Source organism: Rhinolophus sinicus, chromosome 12, assembly GCF_057876585.1.
Source record: "Rhinolophus sinicus isolate RSI-liver-muscle chromosome 12, RSI-T2T, whole genome shotgun sequence".
NCBI classification, from domain to species: Eukaryota; Metazoa; Chordata; class Mammalia; order Chiroptera; family Rhinolophidae; genus Rhinolophus; species Rhinolophus sinicus.
Genome location: NC_142512.1, coordinates 34,970,670 through 34,994,875, shown reverse-complemented (window position 1 = coordinate 34,994,875; position 24,206 = coordinate 34,970,670). Strand labels below are relative to the sequence as shown.

At 39.4% G+C, this 24,206-nt stretch overlaps 1 protein-coding gene across 1 annotated transcript in view; it reads left to right on the top strand.

Annotated features, from left to right (window-relative positions):
• The window catches only part of UTP18 (UTP18 small subunit processome component), a 31,515-nt gene extending 7,812 nt beyond the window's left edge, over positions 1–23,703 (top strand). Inside the window, exons 5-14 of the mRNA XM_019731015.3 lie at positions 2,821–2,909; positions 4,661–4,786; positions 4,888–5,062; positions 9,187–9,287; positions 9,551–9,641; positions 12,151–12,274; positions 17,272–17,446; positions 21,344–21,486; positions 22,691–22,729; positions 23,544–23,703. Of these exons, the coding sequence (XP_019586574.3) occupies positions 2,821–2,909; positions 4,661–4,786; positions 4,888–5,062; positions 9,187–9,287; positions 9,551–9,641; positions 12,151–12,274; positions 17,272–17,446; positions 21,344–21,486; positions 22,691–22,715 (1,049 nt within the window). The 3' untranslated portion in view covers positions 22,716–22,729; positions 23,544–23,703. The remainder of the gene's footprint in view (positions 1–2,820; positions 2,910–4,660; positions 4,787–4,887; positions 5,063–9,186; positions 9,288–9,550; positions 9,642–12,150; positions 12,275–17,271; positions 17,447–21,343; positions 21,487–22,690; positions 22,730–23,543) is intronic.
• The last annotated feature ends 503 nt before the right edge of the window (positions 23,704–24,206 follow it).

Sequence of the window (24,206 nt, the reverse complement as noted above, 5' to 3'; positions counted from 1 at the left end):
TTGAGAAATCTCTGTCCAAGTCCCCCCCCCCCCCCCTTTTCTTCTGCCTGCCTTACTCTCGTTCAAGCCAGTGTTTCTCAGTCTAGTTGTGTAGGACACAGCTCCCTGGCCCGTGCTGGTATTGTGAGCGTTGCGCTCCCCCTGGCTGAGGCAGTCGGTCACCACGGTCGATGGCTCACGGCAGCTCACGGCAGCTCTTGCCGGCTGCCAGCCACTTGCGCTGGCTGCTGGCCATTCATGGCAGCACAGGAGCCCACCGATGGTTGCCGGCCACTCATAGTGGCACACGGTAGCCGGCGGCAGCCCCACTCTAGGGAGAGCCGTTGTTCACAATCTTGGCTGTAGAGGGCGCAGCTCACTGGCCCATGTGGGAATCGGCCCAGCAACTTCTGCGTTAGGAGCACAGGGCCCTCCAACCACCTGAGCCACTGGGCCGGCCCCAAGTTTGTTTTTCAAAGTGTCAAATATCCCTTGTCATTTAACCTTTTTTTTTACATGACATAATTTCTGTACCCTGGGTCACCAGTTTGCCCTCCTGGGCAAAATATAATTTTATTATCCATCTTAGAATGCTGCTTTCATAGAATCACAACATTTTAGATCCATGCAATTATAGGTAAGGTTATGCTAGCAGTTGAAATAGAAAATTTCCCAGGTCCTAGTAGCTTAATCCAGTAGAAGTTGTTTTTTTATGTGAGTAAAATTGGGGAGTGAGAAGGTGATTATCTACTTCAAGGACCCAAGATTATAGAGGTTCTGCCATCTTCAGGCTGGGTCTTTCAAAGTTGCCTAAGATGTTCACATCCTGTTGGCTTATTGGGGAAGAGAGAGAGGCTCACCCAAGGGAGGTTTTTATTGGCCTGTTGTGGGAGTGGTATATGATACTTTTACCTACAGTGTATTGGCCAGAGCTCAGTCATGAGGCCACACTAACTGCATGGGATACCAGGAAATGTAATGTGACTTTGTGCCCAGGAGAAAAAGGAAATAGATCAGGTCAGCAGTGAGCCAGTGTGCTGTGATCTGGGGTACCCTAGTTGGAGTCATTCATTTTACATGTGAGGAGAGTGAGATTCAAAAAGGTAAAATCAGCTTGTCCAAGGTGTGTTTCTTATTGGCAGACTGGTGACTAGGACACAGCGTCACAGTTTTTACCAACATGTCAGGTGTTGTTTTTATCATTAAAACTTCCCTGAGTGTAAAAGAGAAGTACTCTCCCCTTGAAACCTAACTACAATGCTATTATCATACATCTCAAAAATCAGCAGTAATTCCTTAGTATTATGTATTGTTTTATTGTTGCTATTTTGTTAATTTGTGTGCCCCTCCACCCCCCCATCTTTTTTGCTTGCTTTGTTATTCTAATTGGTGGTTTTTATAGTGCTTTTAAAATTGCTTGATGTCTTTTTAAGTTTTGGAAAGACTTACCTATTATCTCTTCAGATATTTCTGTTTTAGTCTACCGATTACATGTATGTTAAAAATTTTTTAAACATATTCTGTGTTCTTTTACATGTATGTTAAAATTTTTTAAAAACATATTCTGTGTTCTTTTCTGTATTTTCTATCTTTTTCCTTTCTGTACTTTAGTCTGGATATTCTTTCTGATCCATTTTCCACACCATTAATTCTCTAACTAATTTTAATATACTGTTAAAAAATACCATTTGGGATCTTAAAATTAATTTCTCTAGGTCAGTTCTTGAATCTTGTCTTTCGTTATTCTAAAAACATATTAAATATAATGTTTTTGGTTTATGTCTGATAACTCCACTATCTAGAGCTCCTGTGAAGATTGTCTGTTATTCCTCAGGTTTTCAGTCAAGTTATCTTGACCTGGATATATTTCATTGAGTGCTGAACATTGCATATGAAAAATCGTATTGACTAGAAACCTAGGACAATGATATCTTTCTCCAGAGAATTTGTATACAGTTGAACAATGCAAGTTTGAACTGTGTGGGTCCACGTATATATGGATTTTGTTCAATTGACTTGCGCAGTTCAAACCTGTATTGTTCAAGGGTGAACTGTATTTGTTCCTAGGTGGGGGGTGGGGCAGGGGGCACTAGCAGTCTCAGAACTTATTCCAGTGAGAGATTGTGAGGATTCAAAGCTGGATTTTTAGTTCCTGGAAGATTTTCTCATAATTTTTTTATTTCACCCTTAATTCAAGGTGTAGCCTTTTGTGTCCCCAATCCAAAGCCTGGTGTTTACCATACCCCCCCCCCCCACACACACACCAAGAACTTCAGTGGACTTTTAGTGCTGATTTTTACCCTCTTAGCCCCAACAGTGTTTTACAAACTGCTCAGCTTCTCAGCTGTCTTTTCTAGAATGGTCTGTCATCTCCTAGGAAAAGCAGCCCTATTAGCTCTCTTTGAAGTTCTGATATACAGTTTGCTGACATTGATCTTTCAGTCAACTAAAAGGTCTAGCTCTTCTGCATGTGAATTGTTAAGCTGGGTCTGCTGGCCACCCTATTTGCCAAATTTGCCACAGTTAAAAGAGGTCTTTTTAAATTAAATGCTGTGACTTTATTTCAACTTCGTTTCATCTTCCTTTAGTCACCTTCGGTGAACGCGTCTTTCATTCCAGAGTCAGGCTTTGATTTTAACCATATATACTGAGCTCTGTGTCATCTTGTTCGTTTCCTTCAAATTTGTTTTGCTGTTTTAGTTTTACTAATTGAAGCTTAAAGAAAGTGGTTGAGGTTGGGAGGCTGGAAAGGGATTTGAAGTTTGAACTCTACATGTTTGGGGTAGGTAATGGTCATCTCATTGATTCTAAAGATCGGCCTTGTGGGTTTGTTTGACTTAGATGAAAGTGAAGAGGATGAAGATGATTTGTTGCAAAGGACTGGGAATTTCATATCCACATCAACTTCTCTTCCTAAAGGAATCTTAAAGGTGAGCGTCAGTGAAGTTGGGCCTGTTTAGCTAATTACCTCTGAAATCCAGTATGTTTCCCAGTTATAGGATTCCTTCTATCTGTGGGATTAAATGTGTTTGCTGTCATTTTGCCTTGGTCAATACTTATACTTGTTTTCTTTTTTTTAATCAAAAATGTTTAAGAGGATTAAATTTTGTCCCTAGAAATCTTTTAGGAATCCTATTTGGTTTCTCCTTTTGCATTTCTCTTTATTTCTGTTGGCCCTACCCTAGTTCATACTGCTGTCATCTGCCACGTGGTACACTGCAGTAGCTTTGTCACTAGTCCCACTTCCACTTTACTTTCTCCTAAACTCTTCATGTAGTAGCCAGAGGGATCTTTTAAAAATAAAACATCAGGTGGTATCACTTTTCATTGCTTTTTGAAAACTTTTGAATTCCTTATCACTGCCCTTCACGATCTGGCTTCTGCCTACCTAAAACTTCGTCTCAGACCTTTTTTCCCATATTTCCTCCTCAAGCCATGCAGGCCTTTCTGTTTCTTGAATGTGCCAAATCATTCCTCGTCTCAGAACCTTTGCTCTTCCTTCTGCCTGTGTGTTCTTCAAGCACTGCTAATGGTCAACTCATTACCATTCTGTTCAACTGACACCGTAGAAAGGCCTTTCCTGGATATCCTATCTAAAGTGGCCTACACCAGTGGCTTTCTAACTCCTCATCGTGTTAGTTTGTTCACTGTGGTAACCAAGTGTGTACTCAGTACAGTGCTTCAGTTCAATGTCTGTCAAGTGAATAGATTTCTCTCTGACATAGATATTTTCCCCATTATAAAATGGTGGCATGTGTATTTAGATGGGGAAGGGGACCCTGTGATGGTAAAGTATTAGGAAACCGTGATTCTGTCTGCTCCCACCTTAAGACAATTCATTGAGCTCTTCATAGGGTGAAGTCACCTCCACTGAAAATGTAGTCACCATCAACATTTAACTTCAGTGGCTACAAACAAAGCATACATGTAATACTTTGTTTTCTATATAATTGAATTTTTCATGCAGAGGGAAAAACCTATAAAAACAAAGAAAGAACTGAAAATGGTCCAAATGATGCATGAGAGCATCATTGCTTTAAACCAGTGGTGTCCAAACTTTTTTCAACGTTTTTTACCAAGGGCCATATGCGGTAAAATACACAAACAGCCGGGCCACTCACTCGAGGTGAAGTACGTATTGCCTCACCTGGTTTATTTAAGTAAACTAAATATATTTTTGCAATTTGCTGCGGGCCAATTAACAATGGATTGCGGACTGCAGTTGGCCCGTGGGCCGCAGTTTTGACACCCCTGCTTTAAACTAAGAACTATGTACCCTGGAGAACATAAGCAACTTGTGCCGGCCATAGAACCATGGGGGCGATTACACAGTGCCTCTTATTTTGTTCCATGAATGCAACGATGCCAACATAAGAGTTTTAAGTAAAATTTCCCTGCAAGTCAGTCTCCTAACCCAAATAGGCGTGTCTTGGGGAAATGACTATATCCTGGGGCTCCAAGACCTTACTGATTTAATTCTCTCATTTGCAACGTGGTAAAAACGGGTTACTGTATAGTAAAATGACTTGCTAGTTGGTAGCAGAGCTGTGGTCTTCTGGTTACCATTCCAGTGCACTTTCTTCTACATATAAACTATTTTATAATGTCTTTTTTAATGCTTTACGGAAAATAATATTAACCCATTTGAACTGATAAAATTGCAGCTTTTTTTCCCCCATAGATGAAGAACTGCCAGCATGCTAATGCTGAACGTCCTACTGCTGCTCGGATCTCGTCTGTGCAGTTCCATCCTTGTGCACAGGTGGTGATGGTTGCTGCACTAGATAATTCTGTATCACTATTTCAGGTACGCATTTTTAAATGAAGACTTGTAGTGAAAAAGTGTTTGCTACCAGCATACAGGGTCTGTGGAAATAACCAAAAGGAATGTTTTATACTTCCTTACAGGTTGATGGAAAAACAAATCCTAAAATCCAGAGCATCTATTTGGAAAAGTTTCCAATCTTTAAGGCTTGTTTTAGTGCTAATGGAGAAGAGGTTTTAGCCACGAGTACCCACAGCAAGGTGCTTTACGTCTATGACATGCTGGCTGGAAAGTTAATTCCTGTGCATCAAGTGAGAGGTAAGGTTTCTGTTGAACACATAGCTGGTCAGCCCTCCAGCCCGCAGCTGAGTTCATTTCATAGTATTTATAATCACTTATTTTCCTTCCCATAGAAATATTAAAAATAAGTGCCTTTTGTTTTAGTATTTGGAAAATGTCATTGTGTTGAGATAAATTGTTTGAAAACAGTGAACTGACTTTGTATTGAGCACTTATTGTGGGAAAAATCCTAATTTGGAAATACATATCCATCTAGAACAGAAAAGCAGTTAATACTTGGCTGTAAAATTAACCATTGATGTAGCAGAAAGAGCATGAGCCTGGGAGGTAGAAGACCTGAGTTTCGATTCCTGGGACAAATTATTTCACCTCTGATCTTTAGAAATTGGGATGCTCTCTAGTTCTTCTGGTGTTTGTTGTGATAGAATTTTGGGTTACAGTTAAAGGGAATAAAGCACTGCTTTTGGAGGTGGTAATGTATTTTCAAGAATAAACTACTTAAAAAATAAACATTTTATTGGTTAGAAATGTTTGTTTCCTCTGCCTTACCCATTCTTCCCCTGTATTTCCCTACCCCGTCACCACAAAATGTAGTGACACCTTCATGAATCCTTTGGGAACCAAAGGCCTTGTAATGAGGTTGGCTGGGTGAACATTATAAATCCTGCGTGAGGCGTTGGCATATTCAGCAGCTCACAGGCAGTTTCTCTGTTACACTGTGTATGTGGGGGGCTGTGAAGGACACGGGTAGCTCTGTACAGCCTTTGCTGCTAGTGGTTGAAAGTGAGTAAGGCCAATTTTAGACATAGGATGTTCATTTTCAGTGTTTCCAATTTTCCCTTTGCTGTATTCCTCGTCACCTTTAGTGGTCCTTTCCAAGTAGGTTCTTAGTGGATGTAATCCGGCTTTAAACCAGTGCTTGTCAGACGTGTATGTGCAGGTGAATCACCTGGGGACCTTGTTAAAATGCAGATTCTACTTCCCTGGGTCTGAGGTGGGGACTGATCTGCATTTCTAACAAGCTCTCGGGTGATGCTGATGCTCCATGGACCTTATTTCGAGTTGAAAAGCCTTAAACCATCTTCTGTATTGAAATAGAAAACATTATGTAATCATTATTTTTACATATCATTCCACCAATCAAAAGGAATGGGCTTTGGTTCTTCCTGGCATCTTGGGGAAAATAAACCAGGGCTTGGTCAAGATACAGGTAGTGATGTTTACCGTGGATCTGCAGGTGTGCTGGAAGGGGTATCTGATCACCGGCTTCTTCTGAGACAGACATAGCATTTCTCTTTGCCTCTCAGTATTTTCCTTTCTCCTCTTTCCTCAATAAGCATAGCTTGGTAATAATACTGATAATAATAGTAATGATAAGCATATTTATTTTTGTGGTAATATGCTATTGAACACTATTCTCAGTCTCTCATCATTATAAAACACTATAAGTAACTCAAGAAATTAAAGACATTAGAATAGGGGGAGAGAATTGCCAACTAGTTAGGAGATGCAAGCCCTTATATGTATGCAAATTTGAAACATGAAGACTACAGAATTGATGCAAATAGTGCATTTGTTCCATTAATTTGTTGGGGTTCACAACCAGGGGTTCATAATGTGGGGTCCATGGACTCTCAGAATTCTCTGGATATAAGTCAGGGGCCTATGAAGTTGGATGGGAAAAAACATTACGTCTTTATTTTGACTAACCTCTAACTGAAATTCAGCATTTCCTTCAGTTATGGATGTTTGGAACACCATTAGTTTGAGAAGAGGATCATATGCTTCACCAAATTGCCAAAGGGCGCCTGGCACAAAAAAGGTTAAAAACCTCAGTTCAAACTCTAGAATTTGACCATTTGAGAATCAAATTAGTTGGTCAAGCAGCCATTTTGATTATAGGCATTATAGTAAGGTAATCCCTGAGCTTCAGTTCTCTCTTTCTGTAAAGTCAGCCATAAATATCAAAAGAGATAATGTTTTAAAGCTCCTAACTTAGGACCTGCCACATGGTAAATGCTCAATAAATGTTAACTGCTGCCATTGTTGGGCATGGCATATAATCTGATCACAATCATCCACTTGTACTGTGGAATTCAGCTCTGTTCTAATTAAATTGGACATTCCTTTTCTTACCAATTGTCAGCAGTTCACCTAAAACTTATAAATCTATAAAAAGATTTATATCTGACATCTTTACAGCATTATATTTTCTTTGCCTTGGCCATATTAAAAATTTTATCTGGCTTCTATTTTGAAAGGTCCAGTAATCGTAAAAAGCCATTATAATACTGACACTAACATTTCTTATCGGTAATTTTTGTGAGGTTAGAAGCAAAATGCTACATGGGTACATATAACTAATAATACATTGTAAGCTTTGGATGAAAATACAGTTATCTTTTGTATTTTTGTAATTCATTGCCAAAGCAACTACCTGTCCTTATTTGTTGGAATTCTAATAGTCTTTCTTGAAGACAACCCCTCTCCTAAATTGCCCCAAAACAACAGAATTACTCAGGCCAAGTGCAAAAGGTCTTCCAGCCACCTGCAGGTACAGAGCAGCGGCCTATGTGATGTGTCATCTGGCATTTGGCCTCTGTTGCTGCCACCCTGGGTCCGAGTTCACACGGGTCCCGCACAGGTTGAGGGAACTTGGCTCAGTGTTGCTGTGTTGATACTTGTGCAGTCTGTCCTGCCAGGGTGGCAGTGGTTCCCAGCCATGGGCTTCAAGTTGAGCAGTTTTTAGCCTCTCGTTCACACTACCTCTTATTCTGCCATTACAATTAGGTCTGTAGGGGTTTCCAGCTGTTGCCTCACACTGTGCCAGAACTAGTCTCCCTGGAACACTGTTTTCCTAATTTTTTGGAGCTTTGTCTATATATTGCAGTCAATAATGTGCTAAATGCTAAAGTTTTTTCAGCATTTGGAAATTCTTAAGAAAATTACTTAATAGGAATAGAGTCGATATGAAGGAGACTGGTCATCAGCAGAAGCAACCCCAGTGACTGGAAATACTGTGTGTATTGATTCCAATCAAGGGACCTAGGGTGTCATCCCTGGGAGCAGGACTAGCGTGGGAGGCCCAGTTTGTAGTAGTGGACCATCTAGACCAGGGATGTCCAAACTGCGGCCTGCGATCCATTTTTTATTGGCCCGCAGCAAATTCCAAAAATACATTTAGTTTACTTAAATAAACCAGGTGAGGCAATACGTACTTCACCTCGAGTGAGTGGCCCTGCTGTTTGTGTATTTTACTGCATATGGCCCTTGGTGAAAAACGTTGAAAAAAGTTTGGACACCCCTGATCTAGACAAAGACTGTTAATAGGATAGAGATGGTCTGTAGGAGCCTCAGCTTGTATTTTCCTGTAGGGGATCAAGGGCTCTTCACTAGATTTTTCTAAATTCCTTTTCTCTGATTAATATTTTAACTTAGCAACTTAAAATTAAAAAAAACATACAACACAATTTCTTTTTGACTAGGCAGTCTGTTCACATGGTGCAAAAATCCATTGCTTAAAAATGTGAGGGTAGTGAAAAGTCTCTTCTGCTCCGTCTCCCTGGCCACCTACTTCTCTTCCCCGGAGGGAGCCAGTTAACACTCATTCTTTATGTATCCTTTCTAGTAGGTAACTTTTTCATGAGTAACTTGGCTCTCTAAGCAATCTGTTATCAGGAGCCTTCTGCATAGTCAGTATGAGCCTTTTAGGCACGGAAATGGGGCGTGTCCCTTTATAAATAAGTATATTGACTCTGGTTTATATACCTAGCTCATGTGACTTGATTACATGAGTAACATCTTGAGAAGCTAATTAACTCTTCAATACACTGATGCCTTGTGTTGAGGATTAGACCCCCATTCATCATGGGATGTTTAGTACCGTGTTTCCCTGAAATTAAGACCTAGCTGGGCAATCAGCTCTAATGCATCTCTTGGAGCAAAAATTAATATAAGACCTGGTGTTATATTATATTACATTATTAATTAATGCAGACTTATTCAATGTTTGAGCCTAGGTTTTATTTAATTTGAGGCACTTAGGTACTTTAAAAGGTCAAAAACTCCGAATTGTCAGTGAAAGATAGCTTTATTAAAAACCATATTAGTCTTTATTTAATTGTTTCATCTTCCTTTTTTAGGTTTGAAAGAGAAGATAGTGAGGAGCTTTGAAGTCTCCCCGGATGGGTCCTTCTTGCTTATAAATGGTGTTGCTGGATATTTTCATTTGCTGTCAATGAAGGTGAAACATGAGTAGTTATTGCTTGTTCTTGTAGAATAAGGTATCGGTGTACCGTAACTCATGTGTCCTTACCTCTACATCTCAGGTAGAGGAGCACAGGAGGACTTGGGGAGAAGTTGTGGGCAGTTGGGGGAGAACTGAGTATAGGGAAAAACAAAATCAAGTAGGTGCTACAAAATAGAGAACTAGATTGTTTTCTATACAGTGTGATTTTTCTGTGCACCTCCTAACAATTTGATAAGTAATATTTATGATTCTTTTAGACTAGAGAATTGATTAGTAGCATGAAAATCAATGGAAGGATTGCAGCGTCCACGTTCTCTTCAGATAGTAAGAAAGTATTCGCCTCTTCCGGTAAGTTAATGATGGGATGATCTGAGGCTTCTTTGAAGCTTTGAATGTGTTTACATTTCAAATTTAACCAAAAACTGTTTGATTTTAGACTGTCTTGTTTTAGTAAGAGAATCAGTTTTGTGTTTAGAATGCATTTTTGGTTGCCATTGGCCTTATTGATGAACTAATAATAGTGAAGGGCTGATAGCGGTGCATTTCATACACTGCTAACGTGTCTGGGGAAAAGATGGAAAGAAAATGCTTATTTAAAAAGATGATTCATTCTAAGACTTTCTTTTTGAAAGTTACTTAGAATCATCACTCCTTTTCTTTTAGCCCCTTTTGACTTGGATAATATTTGGAATTTTTTCATTATTGACTGAAAACAATTTAGATTTCATTCTCACTGACATTTCTGTAGTACTGTGGACCAACTCTTTGTCATCCCTGATGGTCTCGTATCTCGTGCTTTCCTGCTCTTCTGTCTATCCATATGTCCTGTGTCATCTTTGACTCTTGTTCCCCTTCCTAAAGGATTTTGGGGGCTTCTCAGTCTCAGTGTAGCCCATGCTGTTTGATAGCGGGAGACATTAGAGTGATTCTGCTGGTGAGAACCACTATGCAATCTATGCAGGGCTTTTTAGCGAAGTTTTTATTTTACCCCAGCAAGGAGCATTTGATAATACAGCATGTATGTATATATATATTTTAAGTTTTAAAAACTTAAAAAAAAAAACTTTTAAAAAAAGGATTAACTTGAGCATTAACTTTAATTTTTGTTTTGGTTTTGAGCCAGAATCAAAGTTTCACAAAGTTGAGTTACTTACATTTATATTTCATAATCAACTAACATAAGAGCAGCAGCATCTGTATTCCCTGTGTTATGCTGGGTTTTCTGAGAGGCAAGGAATAAATATTGGTTCAGAGTAATGTTCCTAATGAAATGGCCCTTGGATACTGGGAGAGTCAGAGTGGGGGAGAAGAGGTGGAGAAGAGGTCAGCAGAGGTACTAAAATTTGGTATATGAATTGGATGTAGATGTAAGATATTTACAGATTTGGTCACTGCGGGGGAGGTCAAATTTACCATAAGAAAGGTCCTAAAAGCAGGAATAGCATAATCAAAACTTGGGCCTTGGTAAGTTAGAGGCTGCCTGCCTATGTTTTGCTTGTTGCTCGCTCCCATCCTCTTTTCGCCTCCTTTTCTTCTTCTGAAAGGAGTAGTTTATGTGATTGGCATCATATCGTTATGTACACTCAGGTCCTTTACATTTTATCATCTCAGTGCAATGTTTAATAATATTAATGGTGGCTTATCAGCTCTTTAGCAAAAACTGTTTTGAGATAGGAGAGCTGAGGAAAGAACTTAGCTTTTATCTTTTCAACTTTACCAGTTTTTTCTTCTTGTTTCCTTGCGGGTTCGTCATTGCCTCTTGCCTAAGTCCTCATCAACTCAGGACCATTTGACGGACTTGCTTTCTAGATGATCTTCTTGCCCTTGATCCCCTCTCTCCCTATTTCAGTCTGTGGCTAGGTAGGCTAATCTCTAAACTCCTTTTATTGTACCATTACCCTACAGACAAACAGAAAGGTTTGACCCTATTAAAATTTTCCAAATATACTTTACTACTACCTTACCTAAACCCATATGCCAGTCTGGAAATTTTATTTATTAAGGAAATAGTTAAAACAGTGAGACTTAACTGAATTTTCATTGGGAGGGTAAGAGTATAGAAGAGTGCACTTTAGAGCAATATCCACAGAAAAGGCAGAGCTGAAATAGGTGAGTGAGGACCCACCTTTGAGATAGGTAGAGGGTCGTTATAGAAATAAATGTATAGTGGGTGTGGAGAAGAGAGTGGTCATCAGTATCGAGTGCTATCGGAGGGAGAAAAAAGAAAAGGACGGGTTTTGGCAATAGACGGCCATTTTTAATTAGGAAAATATTTGTGTTCTCTTCAGATTTAGTATTCTTTTCTGTCGTACACACATTCTTCCTTCTCAAAACTATTGGTGCTTATTCACATTTAGCTTTTCTTATTTAAATGACTTGGTAATAAATTAATGCATAGCTTCTTAATTAAATTAAAATCAGTTCCTTCTTCATCTCCTCCTCCATCGTCAACATCATTATCAGTTTGATGTCACCTAGCTTTACATATCAGGTGCTCTAATACCTATTGATAGATGTTGGAAGACCTGTGCTGGTGGGGTTTTTTTTTTTTCAAATTTCACTCCAATAATTTATCTGAGTGAAATGTAGAAGCTTTTTCTAAAAACTCAACTCAAGCCAAGACTGTGATATTTACTCTATTGTTTATTACTGACCAATTGAGGATGTAATTTTCTGTATATGGAAATGTTGCAAGAAATATTTTCAGCCCAGTTTTCTAGACTTAGGATATTTATTGTAAGTAGGCTTTTATGTGTAGTCCCTTGTACTATTACAGAGGGACTAAGACTGGTCATTTCACTTGCCTTTCAAGTTTTAAGCAAAATTAACCAAACCCTTTTTTGGCTCCTTCTTTCAGCGGATGGGGAAGTTTATGTTTGGGATGTGAACTCTAGAAAGTGTCTGAACAGATTTGTCGATGAAGGCAGTTTATATGGATTGAGCATTGCCACATCTAGGAATGGACAGTATGTGGCTTGTGGGTAAGTAAAGAGAGGTTCTTTTAATTTTTCATCACACTGTGCTAATGAGAAAATATGAGAGAATTGAACATATTAGATGGTGCTTAAGTATTTCTGTTTATAAACTGTTCAGTAATAGGAAATCGGTAAACTCAGGTCCTTTACATTTTATCGTCTTAATGCAAAGTTTAATAATATTAATGGTGGATTATCAGCTCTTTAGCAAAGAAAATACTCAACTGCTTTACATCATTGTATCTTTTCTTATATTTGAAACATCCATTTGATCATATCAAGTTTTCCTATTACTATTTTAGCTACTTGCCATCGATGAGGAAATAGAATAAGGTAAGTTGGGTTTAAGTCTTAAAGATACTTAAAGCATTTTTGCCTTCATCTGGCTAGCTGGTACAGTACAACCAAAAACATTCCTTGGAAATACGGATTGCTAGTATTATAGAAATTTTGAAAATATTATCGAGAACATTTTATTGTGTTATCACTGGAAAAAATGGTTATTACACTGAGGAAAAGACAGCTTCATTCCCTGCTTGATTCTGAAGATGCAGAGTGGGAGAGGGAGGCATTAGATACTTACATGTTGTTGTGCGGGGCGGCCTGCGGGGTCTCAGCTCCCGCTCCCCACATAAGAACGCAGGATGTGGTGAGGCCAAAAAGGAACACCCACGGAGCCATAGGTAGGGGAGTCATATCACTATAGTCTCACTGGAGGATGGATTCACACAACGTGCGACCTGCTGTCCACTTCTCTGCTAACCGACCAACTCCCTTGCTAACTGCAATCCGCGCTTGCTAGCTCAGCCACCATCTTCTTGCCAGCCCCCATTTTCTGCTAGCGTAGCCACAGCAGTTATGTTAGTGGCCAATGGCTCACTGGTTACGGCTGAGGGCCAACTAGCCACAGCTGATGGCCATGCAATCATAGTTGATGGCCGTTTTCTACCTGTGAGCCTGGAAACTGCACTCCTGGCTCTGTCCCCACCATGTACTTCTAAACCAGGGTTGTCAAAACTGCGGCCCGCGGGCCAACTGCAGTCCGCAATCCATTGTTAATTGACCCGCAGCAAATTCCAAAAATATATTTAGTTTACTTAAATAAACCAAGTGAGGCAATAACGAACTTCACCTCGAGTGAGTGGCCCGGCTGTTTGTGTATTTTACTGCATATGGCCCTTGGTGAAAAACGTTGAAAAAAGTTTGGACACCCCTGTTCTAAACTATCTTACCTGCTAAACCATTAATCAGCACCTGTAATTTTAGAACTTCCAGAAGTGGATTTTTATGACTTTCTTAGACTAAACATAATTGATCTGTAAAGAGATTTCAGATCCTCCCTGGGTGGGAGGCTAAGTGGGTCTTGCTTTCCAGAAGCACAGCACACTCACCATTCTCTCCACCTTACTCCCTCCTTCGAGATGGAAATTGGGGAAATTGCCTGTAAATGTCCCTAACACATTTGAAAATTGTTTGGCTAATACCTTTGGGACCTAGGAGGAAAGGAAAATAGAATCAGGATGTGGAGTGTGTAGACCAGGCCAGTGTCACGCGATCTGCCATAGGCAGTAGGACAGTGGCAGGTAACTTGGTATTGGGGTGCCCTGGATAAAGCCCCTCCCTTTCCTGTGTTACTGTAGTTATACGCCGAACCTATAGGGAGGGAGGCCTCAGATGAACCCTGCATTTGCCAGAGCAGTGTGCGCTTGGCAGCAATTTGTAATTAGCAGAACTTCTGGGAGTAAGCTTCCTGTCAAATGAAGGGAAACCAATTGTAGCTAATTTTAAGCTGAACTGATTTTGCTTCTCTGGTGCAAGAATAACTGCACAAAAATGACCTTCACTTGGATTTGTGAGATTAGTCTTTTTCTCATCTCTGCCTCTTTTTTTGTATCAATATCACTTTTATTAATCCCTTTTGAAGGGCCCAAACGGAAAACTTTAATATTAGTAGTTTAAACTCATTTGATTTTAATTGCTTTTCAGTGTAATTGAATTCTGATGTGCTTGGTCAAAGACCATTATTAGATTTTTATTGTTAAACTTGTAAAGGAAGGCCTTAAGGCTTGTTAAAGGACTGTCTGATTTTATCAGGTAGGTGGGGAATAGTTGCTGGTTGTGAAAGAGCCAGAGGCCGAAGGAGAACCTGAACCCACCTGGCTGGCTCGCTGGATGGCTGGGTGGCTGGGGCTCTCTCCTTTCCGCTCCCTCCTTCCCTCCCCCTTCCCTATTCTAGAACTGGTGTGAAACTCTTGTCTTGTCCTCTACTGCTGGGAATTAACTCCTTCTTTGATTTTAAAACTCATCTGTTAGTGTCTGTTAACTCTTCTTATTCAGTGTCTGACAAAGTGGATGCTTTTCTATTTATAGTTCTCTGATAGGGAAATAAGAGCTAAGAATGTTGTAAGTAGCCCTTTTCATTTACATTATCATTTTTATGGCTTTATTTAATCCAAGGATTGCTGTTTATTTTTAGAAAGTTTTCACATTGATTCAGGCATCAGTGTTAGAACATACTTGGGAAATTGTTCTGGACAGCCCTTTATTTAATAGACGGGGAATTGATGCTCTGAGGAATTGATGCTCTGAAGCGTTCTCTAAGATACAACTGAAATCATTTTATTGATAAGGAAACGGAGGTCTGTTAGGTAATTTAAGTTTTGTTTATTGGTTGTTACTCGTTAAACTGGTAATTGGTAGAGTTGGATCTGGAACTCAGATTGTCTGGTTCCCAGTTCTGTCTTCTCCCCAAATATTGGGATGTTATTATAAAAGAATACTGGATATTTCAGGGCTATAGGAAAGTAAACTTCATTATGATTTAGGGCCTGAGATTAATAGTCCTTTAATGTTTAGTACTCCCATTAAATATCTAAAATGGGTTTTTACTTCATCTAGAGAATTTTCAGGACATGTATGTTTATAATGCAAGAAAAACCTGTTTTATTCAGTGATGTGTTTTGCTCTGGTTTTCTCATTCATAAAAAACATTTATTGAGCATTGAGCTGGGGATTGTGAGATAGAAGAACAGTGCCTCATCACCATCGTATAGTTCACGATCCCATGGTGAGGACATTTGTGCATTTATCTCTATTTATTTACCAGGCAAGTCATCATAAGGGCTGCAGTTGAGATGGTGTTTTTAAGAGTATAAGGAATGGTGAAGGCTGTTATAAATGAACATCTGGAAAAGTTTTTTTGGAGATATTGGCACTTGAGCTGGGCAGTTTGAGGGTCAGGTAGGATTCAGTGAAAGGCATTGCAGGTAGTGGAAAGGGTAAGAGAATTCAGGTTTGTTTTCTGAATGGAGTACAGATGGGATGACTCCTAGGGCATTAGACTAAAGGTCAGCAGGCAGGGGACCCCTTGTAGAGGTCTTTTATGCTATGTCACAGAGTACGGACCTTATATTGAGTGGAAAGAGAAACCATCAAGGGTTTTGTTTTTTAATTCTAGGACTTTTATTTTAATTTAAATTTTTTTTTTTTTATTGGGTAATATTGGGGGACAGTGTGTTTCTCCAGGGCCCATCAGCTCCAAGTAGTTATCCTTCAATCTAGTTGTAAAGGGCACAGCTCAGCTCCAAGTCCAGTCGCCATTTTCAATCTTTAGTTGCAGGGGGCACAGCCCACCATCCCATGCGGGAATTGAACTGGCAACCTTGTTGAGAGCTCGCGCTCTAACCAACTGAGCCATCAGGCTGCCCCTCTGGCAGCTCAGCGGCAGCTCGTTGTCCTCAATGTAGTTGTGGAGGGCGCAGCTCAGCTCCAAGTCAAGTTGTTGTTTTCAATCAATTGTGGAAGGCGCAGCTCACTGGACCATGTGGGAATCGAACCGGCAAGCATTGTTCAGAGCTCGCGCTCTAACCAACTGAGCCATCTGGCTTCCCAAGGGTTTTTAAATAAAGGGAGAATCATCATACATGAATTTCACAGTTTTGAAGCAGGTAATTCTCATGGCAGCCTTTCGAGGGGCAACAGAGATACAAGGAGACCAGCCTGGAAGTCATTGCAATAATCCAGGCAGGTATTAGGTAATAAGGGCCCTCATTAGGGCAGTGAGAATGGGAACAGGGGAGATAGGCCAGCGATGTTCGTAATGGATGTTCGTAATGGATGTCGTAACTGCTTAGAGAATTGGGTTGGGAGAAGAAGCAGTGACATTCTCAGGCTCCCGACCTGAGCAGCCAGAAGAGTGGACTTGTCATAGTGAGAAGGAAAAGGAGGACGCTGGTATCTTTCAGGTTCATATTGCATTTGCTATAATTACATTTCTCTGAATTACAAGTTCTTCATTCCTGTTTCTTATAAATCATGTCCATAACAGCAGGTGGTCTGAACATTGAGGTCAAAAACGTTTACTGAAAGTTCTTGTCTGGATGATTCTGTTAATGATAAGGTCATTAGGATTTACTTTTTATGAGTATTGGGTATAATTCGTTGCTGGTAAATGTTTCAGTAAATTTGGAGTAGATGATCACCTTCATAACTCTTAACTGTAGATGTTCCCAGTAGAGCAAAACTAAGATGCCTGCTTTTACCGCTGTTGTTCAGCACTGTTTTGGAAGTTTTCACAAGTATAATTAGAATAAAAAAAGAAAGGAGGACATCTAAATAGGGGAAGGACAGCTCTCATTCACACATTAGAATGCTAACTTGGCCATAAACCTTTATGTCCCAGGCACTTAAACTGTTAAGTAGAGTTGACATTCAGTAAATGCTTATTAAAAGAATGAATAATGGAGATTCTGTGTTGTTTGGATTTTCTATCTAGACTCACAATTGAAAAATTCTCAGCATTAACAAAGAGTTCAGCAAGATGCAGTAGAACTAATAGAATGTGTCTAGCTTTTGCCGTGGGATGAACTCTCCAGCCGCTGCTGGTCCCTTTGTATGTACGCATGATGTATGATTCCTGCAAATATCAGTTGGTGGGCTTAAATCTGTATTCACTTCGGTTGGGAAAGCCCTTTTAATCTGTGTATTCCCTTTTCTCTTTGCAGTTCTAATTGTGGAGTGGTAAACATATACAATCAAGATTCTTGTCTCCAAGAAACAAACCCAAAGCCAATAAAAGCTATCATGAACTTGGTTACAGGTGTTACTTCTCTGACCTTTAATTCCACTACAGAAATCTTGGCAGTTGCTTCAGAAAAAATGAAAGAAGCAGTCAGATTGGTAATATTTCTTTCTCTTTCCCTTTTATCACTTATAATTTTAAAATTTAAGTTGAAGACATGGAAAAATAACAGAAAAGGAGAGTGTTGGATTATTTTAAAAAGAGTAGCTTCTTTTGATGTAGAAATTACTAGTATTGTAGCTTTTGGGTGTGGTCGCAGAAATGATGCACGGTAGCCACCAAATTTATATTATGTCATTTCTTTTGGGAAAGCTGTGCTATCCATTTCTAACGTTTCTTAAGTGGTTCTTCATATTCAGAGGTTTCTTTCCTTCAGCACATATATTAAGAAATATGTTTAAGGTGAACGCTTCTTTCCTCTGCCGTTTTTTTCTTCCCCCATCTACCGTTTTAAGGCCTGTTGTCTTAATAGAGTGGAGGCAATTCTTAGATTTTGAAAATACATTGAACTTGAAAATAAATTGTGTAAAAAGACTGCAATTTAAATAGCTAGATAGTACTTGTGAATATACCTCTGTGCCAGGAGTCCCCAGGAACTCTCCCGAGTTTGGTGATCTCCTAGGACTCACAGGACTCAGTCCATGGTTGTATTCATGGCTAAGCGTACTACAGGGCGAGGGTACAAAGCAAAATCAGTGTGGTGCGAAGTCTGAGGGAAACCAGATGCAGGCTTCTTAGAGTCTTTTGGTAGAGTCACAGGACACGTTTAATTCATCCAGAATGAGATGTGATAACATGTGTTAAGTGTTTTCTACCAGGAAGCTCATGAGAGACTCAGTGCCAGTGTTTTTATTGGAGTTGACCATGTAGGTACCCTCTGCCTAACATGTACCAAAATTCTAGGCTCCCAGAAGTAAGCGGGTGTTTAGCACAGACCACATTGTACAAAGGATTTAGGCACAGTGAGCCATCCTTGGCCATTTAGGGAAAGTTTCAAATCAGTATAGGAACTATTTGCCAGTCAAGTTCCTAGACATCATCTAAGGGCCACCCTTGCCAATAGGCCTTTCTAAGGATAGCAGCCTCTTTTGTGCCCAACCTCAGAGCCCAGCTTAAATGTCACTGTACCTCTGTGAAGTTTCGTTCCCTCAGGCAGAACCAGTTTCTTCATTCATCTAATGGTTATTTGCTCTAGGCACCAGGTATACAGATGGCATAGAAATTTGAAAAGCAGTATTGCATCATGCTATTGTTATGTGCATGCTACCAGATTGTAAGCACTTTCCAGAGACTATCATTTTTATCTTTCTCACTCAGCCAAGACTCTCGCATGCTTCATCAGCTTTGTGTAATAGTGTACAGTTTACAAAGATTTACAAAGACGTCCACAAAAATTTTTCAGCCAAATAGCAGTCCTCAGGGGATTGATTAACTTACCCAAAGTGAACAGCTTGTACAGGCAGAACTGTGCTTCTAGATTCCATATTCTTTCTAGCATGTTAATGGTTTCCCAATCGCATTCCTCAGAGCCCTAGGATGTGTGCAGGACTTCAGATGGCAAGTAGGTCAAGGAGGAGGCTAAGCTGCCACCTGTACCACATAGAGCAGCTCTGCTCTGTTAACTGGTCTATATTGACATTCTGCATAAGGTTTTGTTTGTTTGTTTGTTTTGAGGGGAGAAAGCATTCTGCTGGAACTGGAGTTTGAAAAGTATAGCGTTGTTTTATTGCCTCTATGTTGAATGAATCATTTGATAAACGAGAAGATTCCAATTCAAGTCAGCTTTAAAATTTCCACTCCTCTAATGGGAGTGGTGTGCTAATACATATTAACCTTTTATCATTTTAATGGTAGTAAACTGTTTGATAAAACTATGGGATCTGTCTCATGTTGACGTAATTTATTCTGGAAGACGCCTAGTAGTTAGTTCTGCCTAGTTTGCTTCAGTGATCATGGCAGCATTTATGGTTTTTTATTGTGGCAAAATCACACAAGGAACTCATTAGTAACAGCCAAATCCCATATTTTAAATGGTAGTCAACCATAATATCTAATGGAAAGAAGCCAGGCATAGCAGCTTCAGAATGCCTCAGTGAAACAGTGTTAGTTTCATTAAATGCAATCTCTTATAATGATCCAAACAGTTCTGTTATCCCAGCACAATGCAGTGAATATCAATCTAAACCATTGCACCAGTAAGAGACCCAGAAGTTAAATTGTTATTACATCTATAATCTTGAATGAAGTAGAAAGTTGTGGAACTTCCTATCCATTAAATTAAGGATGACTGAGCTTTGATATCTGGGCCCTTAAATGTAATGACAGAGATGCTGTTGGAGATAAAGGGAACTTTCTGAGGTAAAGAAGGTAGGTTCTTGTCAGGCTTTTTCTTAATTAATTGTTCAATTATATCTTTTAATACAAGGGCCATAAAGAGATGTTAGAGCACAGTATTAGGTTACATATAGGGTAGCAACAAAAGTAAGGTGTTCTGTTTTTGGCGCTGGCAGCTAATGTTTATTTCCTGATGGTCTGCTCCTATGATTCCTTGGATCACCTGTTCAAATTTGGTGCATGCTTGGAAGTTTCAAACTTACAATAATCTAAGCAAAACACAATTAAGAAACCAAGCCATTATAAAAACTTCATGCTTTCTGCCTTCCCAAAGTAATTGTAAATACCTTTTGCAATGTCCGTATTGTGGCTTCTCTCCTAAAATACTAGTCTGCTTTAAGTACTTTTAAAAATATTTATATACTTAAATTTTTCAAGGAACCTGTATAGAGTGGTATTTAAGAAGTTGAAAAGATCAAATTGGGTACTGCCAACTTCTTAGCTTTAGTGGGTAAGACCACTTCTCATTCACACTAATGCCTTTGCATCGATGCCGTCTGATGCTGGCAGAACCTGCCTTCTGGGGAAGTTGAGAATAACTGAAAATGGCTTGGAGCTTCACTATAAATTTTACTTTCTTGACATAATAATGGTAATTGGTATATATCAGAGGGAGTAGAGTCTAATAAGTGACTCACTGACTGTGAAACCTGTTTAATAGATGTATGTATTAATGGGTTTCACCCAGTACTTGTCTATGAAAATCACCTTGATTGAATGGTTGAGAGTCTCATGTAAAACTGTGAGGGATGACAGACTACCAAGATAAATAGCTGAATGATGACTGTATTTAAGCTCAAAGGTGCTGTATTTCTAGGAAGAGCTAGAGAACACTGGAAAGTGAGAGTTGTTAAAATCCTAGTCTGCTTAAGGCAACTGCTTCGATGCTTGGGTCTTATTTATCCATGAACTGGGTGAGGACTTGTGTCGCCTGTCTTGGACGTGGGCTCATTTTTCCTAGAAGGAGACTCTTGGAGAAGACGACTGTGTCCCTCCTCACGCGTGGGACTGGCCTTGACCTGAGCTTTTGGCTCTAAGTCAGAACACAGTTTCACATGATGAAACAGGTTTTCATGATTCTGTCCTCCGTGAGGAAGGATTGCAAAGGCAAAGAATGTATCACATTGTCGAAAAATAAAAATGTAAAAAAGGAAATTACATGATTTTGGAATACTTGGTGTGACTTCACCTACGCTTCCATTGTATAAAATTATGCTCCTCATCTTGTTTAAAGTATCTGTTCCTTGGGACCAAATTTTAGTATTCTCTGCTATGGTCATTAAGTTAGAGCATTAATGGGTGTTGCCATTACTTTTCACTTCAGTTTATTCATTCATGTATTAATTCAGCAAACATTTGAATCTCCCAGGCACTATGCTAGATGCTGCATTAGAAGCATCAAGAAAATATTTTCTTCTCTTCCCTCCCTTCCTTCTCAGTTAATAGCACATTGCAAATATTTTGCTACATTAATGGAACTTTACTTCATGTGTGCTACCATCATGAAGTTTGTTCCAGCAGAAAGATAGATTGAAGACTAAAACTTAAGAAAGGTGAGTTTCCAGTTGTTGCACTTTAAAGCTTTTTGTTGTTTCCTACAGGTTCACCTTCCTTCCTGTACGGTATTTTCAAATTTCCCAGTCATTAAAAAGAAGAACATTTCTCTTGTTCATACCATGGATTTTTCTCCCAGAAGTGGCTATTTTGTGTTGGGGAATGAAAAGGGTAAAGCCCTGATGTACAGGTAGGTGTTATGTATGTTTAAAAGTCAGAAATCCTGTAAACTTCTTTTGAAAATGTGAAGAGATGCTATTATTACCTTCCCATTTCTACAGTTATATACAATTTATTAATTTTGTGATTAATTACAATTATAAATTATGAATTCATTGAGGAAGAGTAGCCACTTCAATACCATTGCCACTTTCTTGAAGCCTTGTGTTTAGATTAACCTTGTTGACTGACAATTTGCTATTCACTCCATTAGATTTAAATAATTTTTTTAAAAAAAGATGTTTCTTTCCCTGCAGCTCTAAGCTATACATTAGGATGTTAACCACAAAGATCTCCAAAAGTTTGCTCTGTCCAGGTTCTTTACTGCACTCAATGTATTTGGCTATAAAGCAGGAACAGACAAAATCTAATTGCACTGTTGCTAGAAGATACGGGTGACAAGTGGCTCTTCAGGGAGAACTGAAGAGCTGGGAACCTGGGCTGTAAACCACAGCCCCCTTTCCTTGCTCCCTGGTGTTGGGAGTGAATGCTGCATAGAAGCCTGTGTTCATGTTTGTATGCTTCATGAAGCCCTGCTTTCAAAGTAAAATGAAATTTGGGGTGAAGAAAAGGAGGCATGTGAATTGATTTTGAGACTATAGTAGTGAAAAGAGAATATAGCAAACAATATGGTTTCAAGTTCTCCTTACTTTGGAAGGAAAATGGGTTATACCTGGAAAATTGATATATACTCCATCATTCTCATTTCAGATCATTTTTGGAGTGATTCTTTTAGTTTGGATTTTATAAACAAATGCAGAGTCTTATTGCACTTGGAAATTCTCTTCCAAGGCTTTGGTTTATTATAACTGAATTTTTCTTTTCTTTAAGTAGGCCCCATAGGCCATTAGGGTCTGCACCAGGCTCTCGAGTGAGACTGTTCTAGCAAGTGGGTTGGACTGACATTTCTATTGGGTATGGCTGATCAGATATTTTAGAGACCCCAGTGTGATGCTTTGGGGCAAGCGTAATGCTTTTATCTAAAATCTGAGATACTAGCATTAGGATCCTTCAGAATGTCAGATTAAGGAGCTTTAACCTAGCTGCCTGGGAGAAAGACTGTGATTACATTTTCCCTCCTAAAATATTCCTAATGCCATTCTGTGATCTGATTGACAGTTAACTCTGGGTAATTGCAAAGTTGTTTATAGATGATTTGTGTTTTGCTTTTGCAGGTTGCACCATTACTCAGACTTCTAAAGAGATTATTTGAAGTAAGAAAATCCTTTTAAATTGCTTTTTAGGTTTTCAGGTTACACCCATTGCTTGTCAGTGGCAGAGGGACCACCTTAGCGGATCTTTGTTTCTTTGCCCGTGGGTTGCTATGTGTTCAGTTAGGGGAGTGGGATGGAAGTAGGTCAGGAAGAGCCTGGTTGGATTTGAATCTTCCTTGAGAATTTCTTGTCCCAAATCACAACAATCCGGCTTTTTTCTTCTGAGGTCAGCTCTCTAATACTGTGTTCAATAATGGTCATTAAAATTGTAATTACTGAACATTTAATCCACAAAGGAGAATAGACTTAACAGCGAGAGATAAAGTATCTCCAGGTTCAGTGTAAAACTTCCATGAGCTCAAACCCTCTTATTTTGTATATGTTTCTTGAGAGATTATAAGTGGCTTGCCCTGTAGCTAGTTAATAGTGGCTTGTCACAGAATTAGTTAATAGCTAGTCATTAGTTTGGCCGTCCAGAATTTAAAACAATAGCACATGCATCCTCTCATGTGGCTTGATCTTTGACCTGAGATGTCGTGGTTCTGAGGTTGAGTTTTGCAGTTGGCCTGTTCATCACAATTGACTAATTTGGTGTTCACGGAGATTCATAAATGTTGAAGAGACTCTGGGAGTGTATATAGATCTAAATAGGGAAAATAATTTTTGAAGGTAAAGGAATGTTGAACAGAACATCAGCCAGGAGGGGAAAGCAGGCCAGCCTCCTGCCGCCCAAAATTACGTTGCCCGTACATGTTGTTTGTTGATGATCTGTATTTATAAGTCGGGAGTATAATTTCTTCTGTTCTTCCCGCAGATGCAGTTGTGTCATGAGAGAAGCCCATCCTGATACATCTTCTCAGAAGCCTTCCTGAATGTGTGCTAATATATGAATAATGATTTTCTGAGTCAGCTGTGCTTATCTAAGTTAACAGAAATGTCTTAATAAACACAGAGCATCTTTTGTTTAAAAATAAGTGTGTGTGGTTCTTCCCTTCCCACCTACACAAAAACACACTATCTTGGATGCATTTAAGACTAAACATGAGAGATTGGAAATACCTGTCTGTGGCCAGAAATTATGTAGGCAGATATCCTCATATTTCACAGTTACCCCTGATTAATATTTCCCCCTTTCCCAGCATAGATCATGTTTCAGGGTATCAGCTAACTGAGGCTCTGATCAGCTTAATATGAGAGCAATGAGATCTCATAGAATGAAGGGACTTCAGCTTTTCCTGGACGAGTGATTATGGAAATGAAAAGACTTTTCTGGGCTTAGTACTTCAGATGGTTGTCACTTATTTGTAGGGGAGGGGGCACGTGAAAACCTGTTACACTTGTCCCACTAATTATATTAGCCACTACCCTTCCTGGAAATACTACCCCAACTTAAAATGTTTAAGTTCCAAGGTTGACAATAGTTCTTTAATTGTGGTGAAGCCTCGCTTTAGACTAGTCCCTACATTTCTTAGAAAAA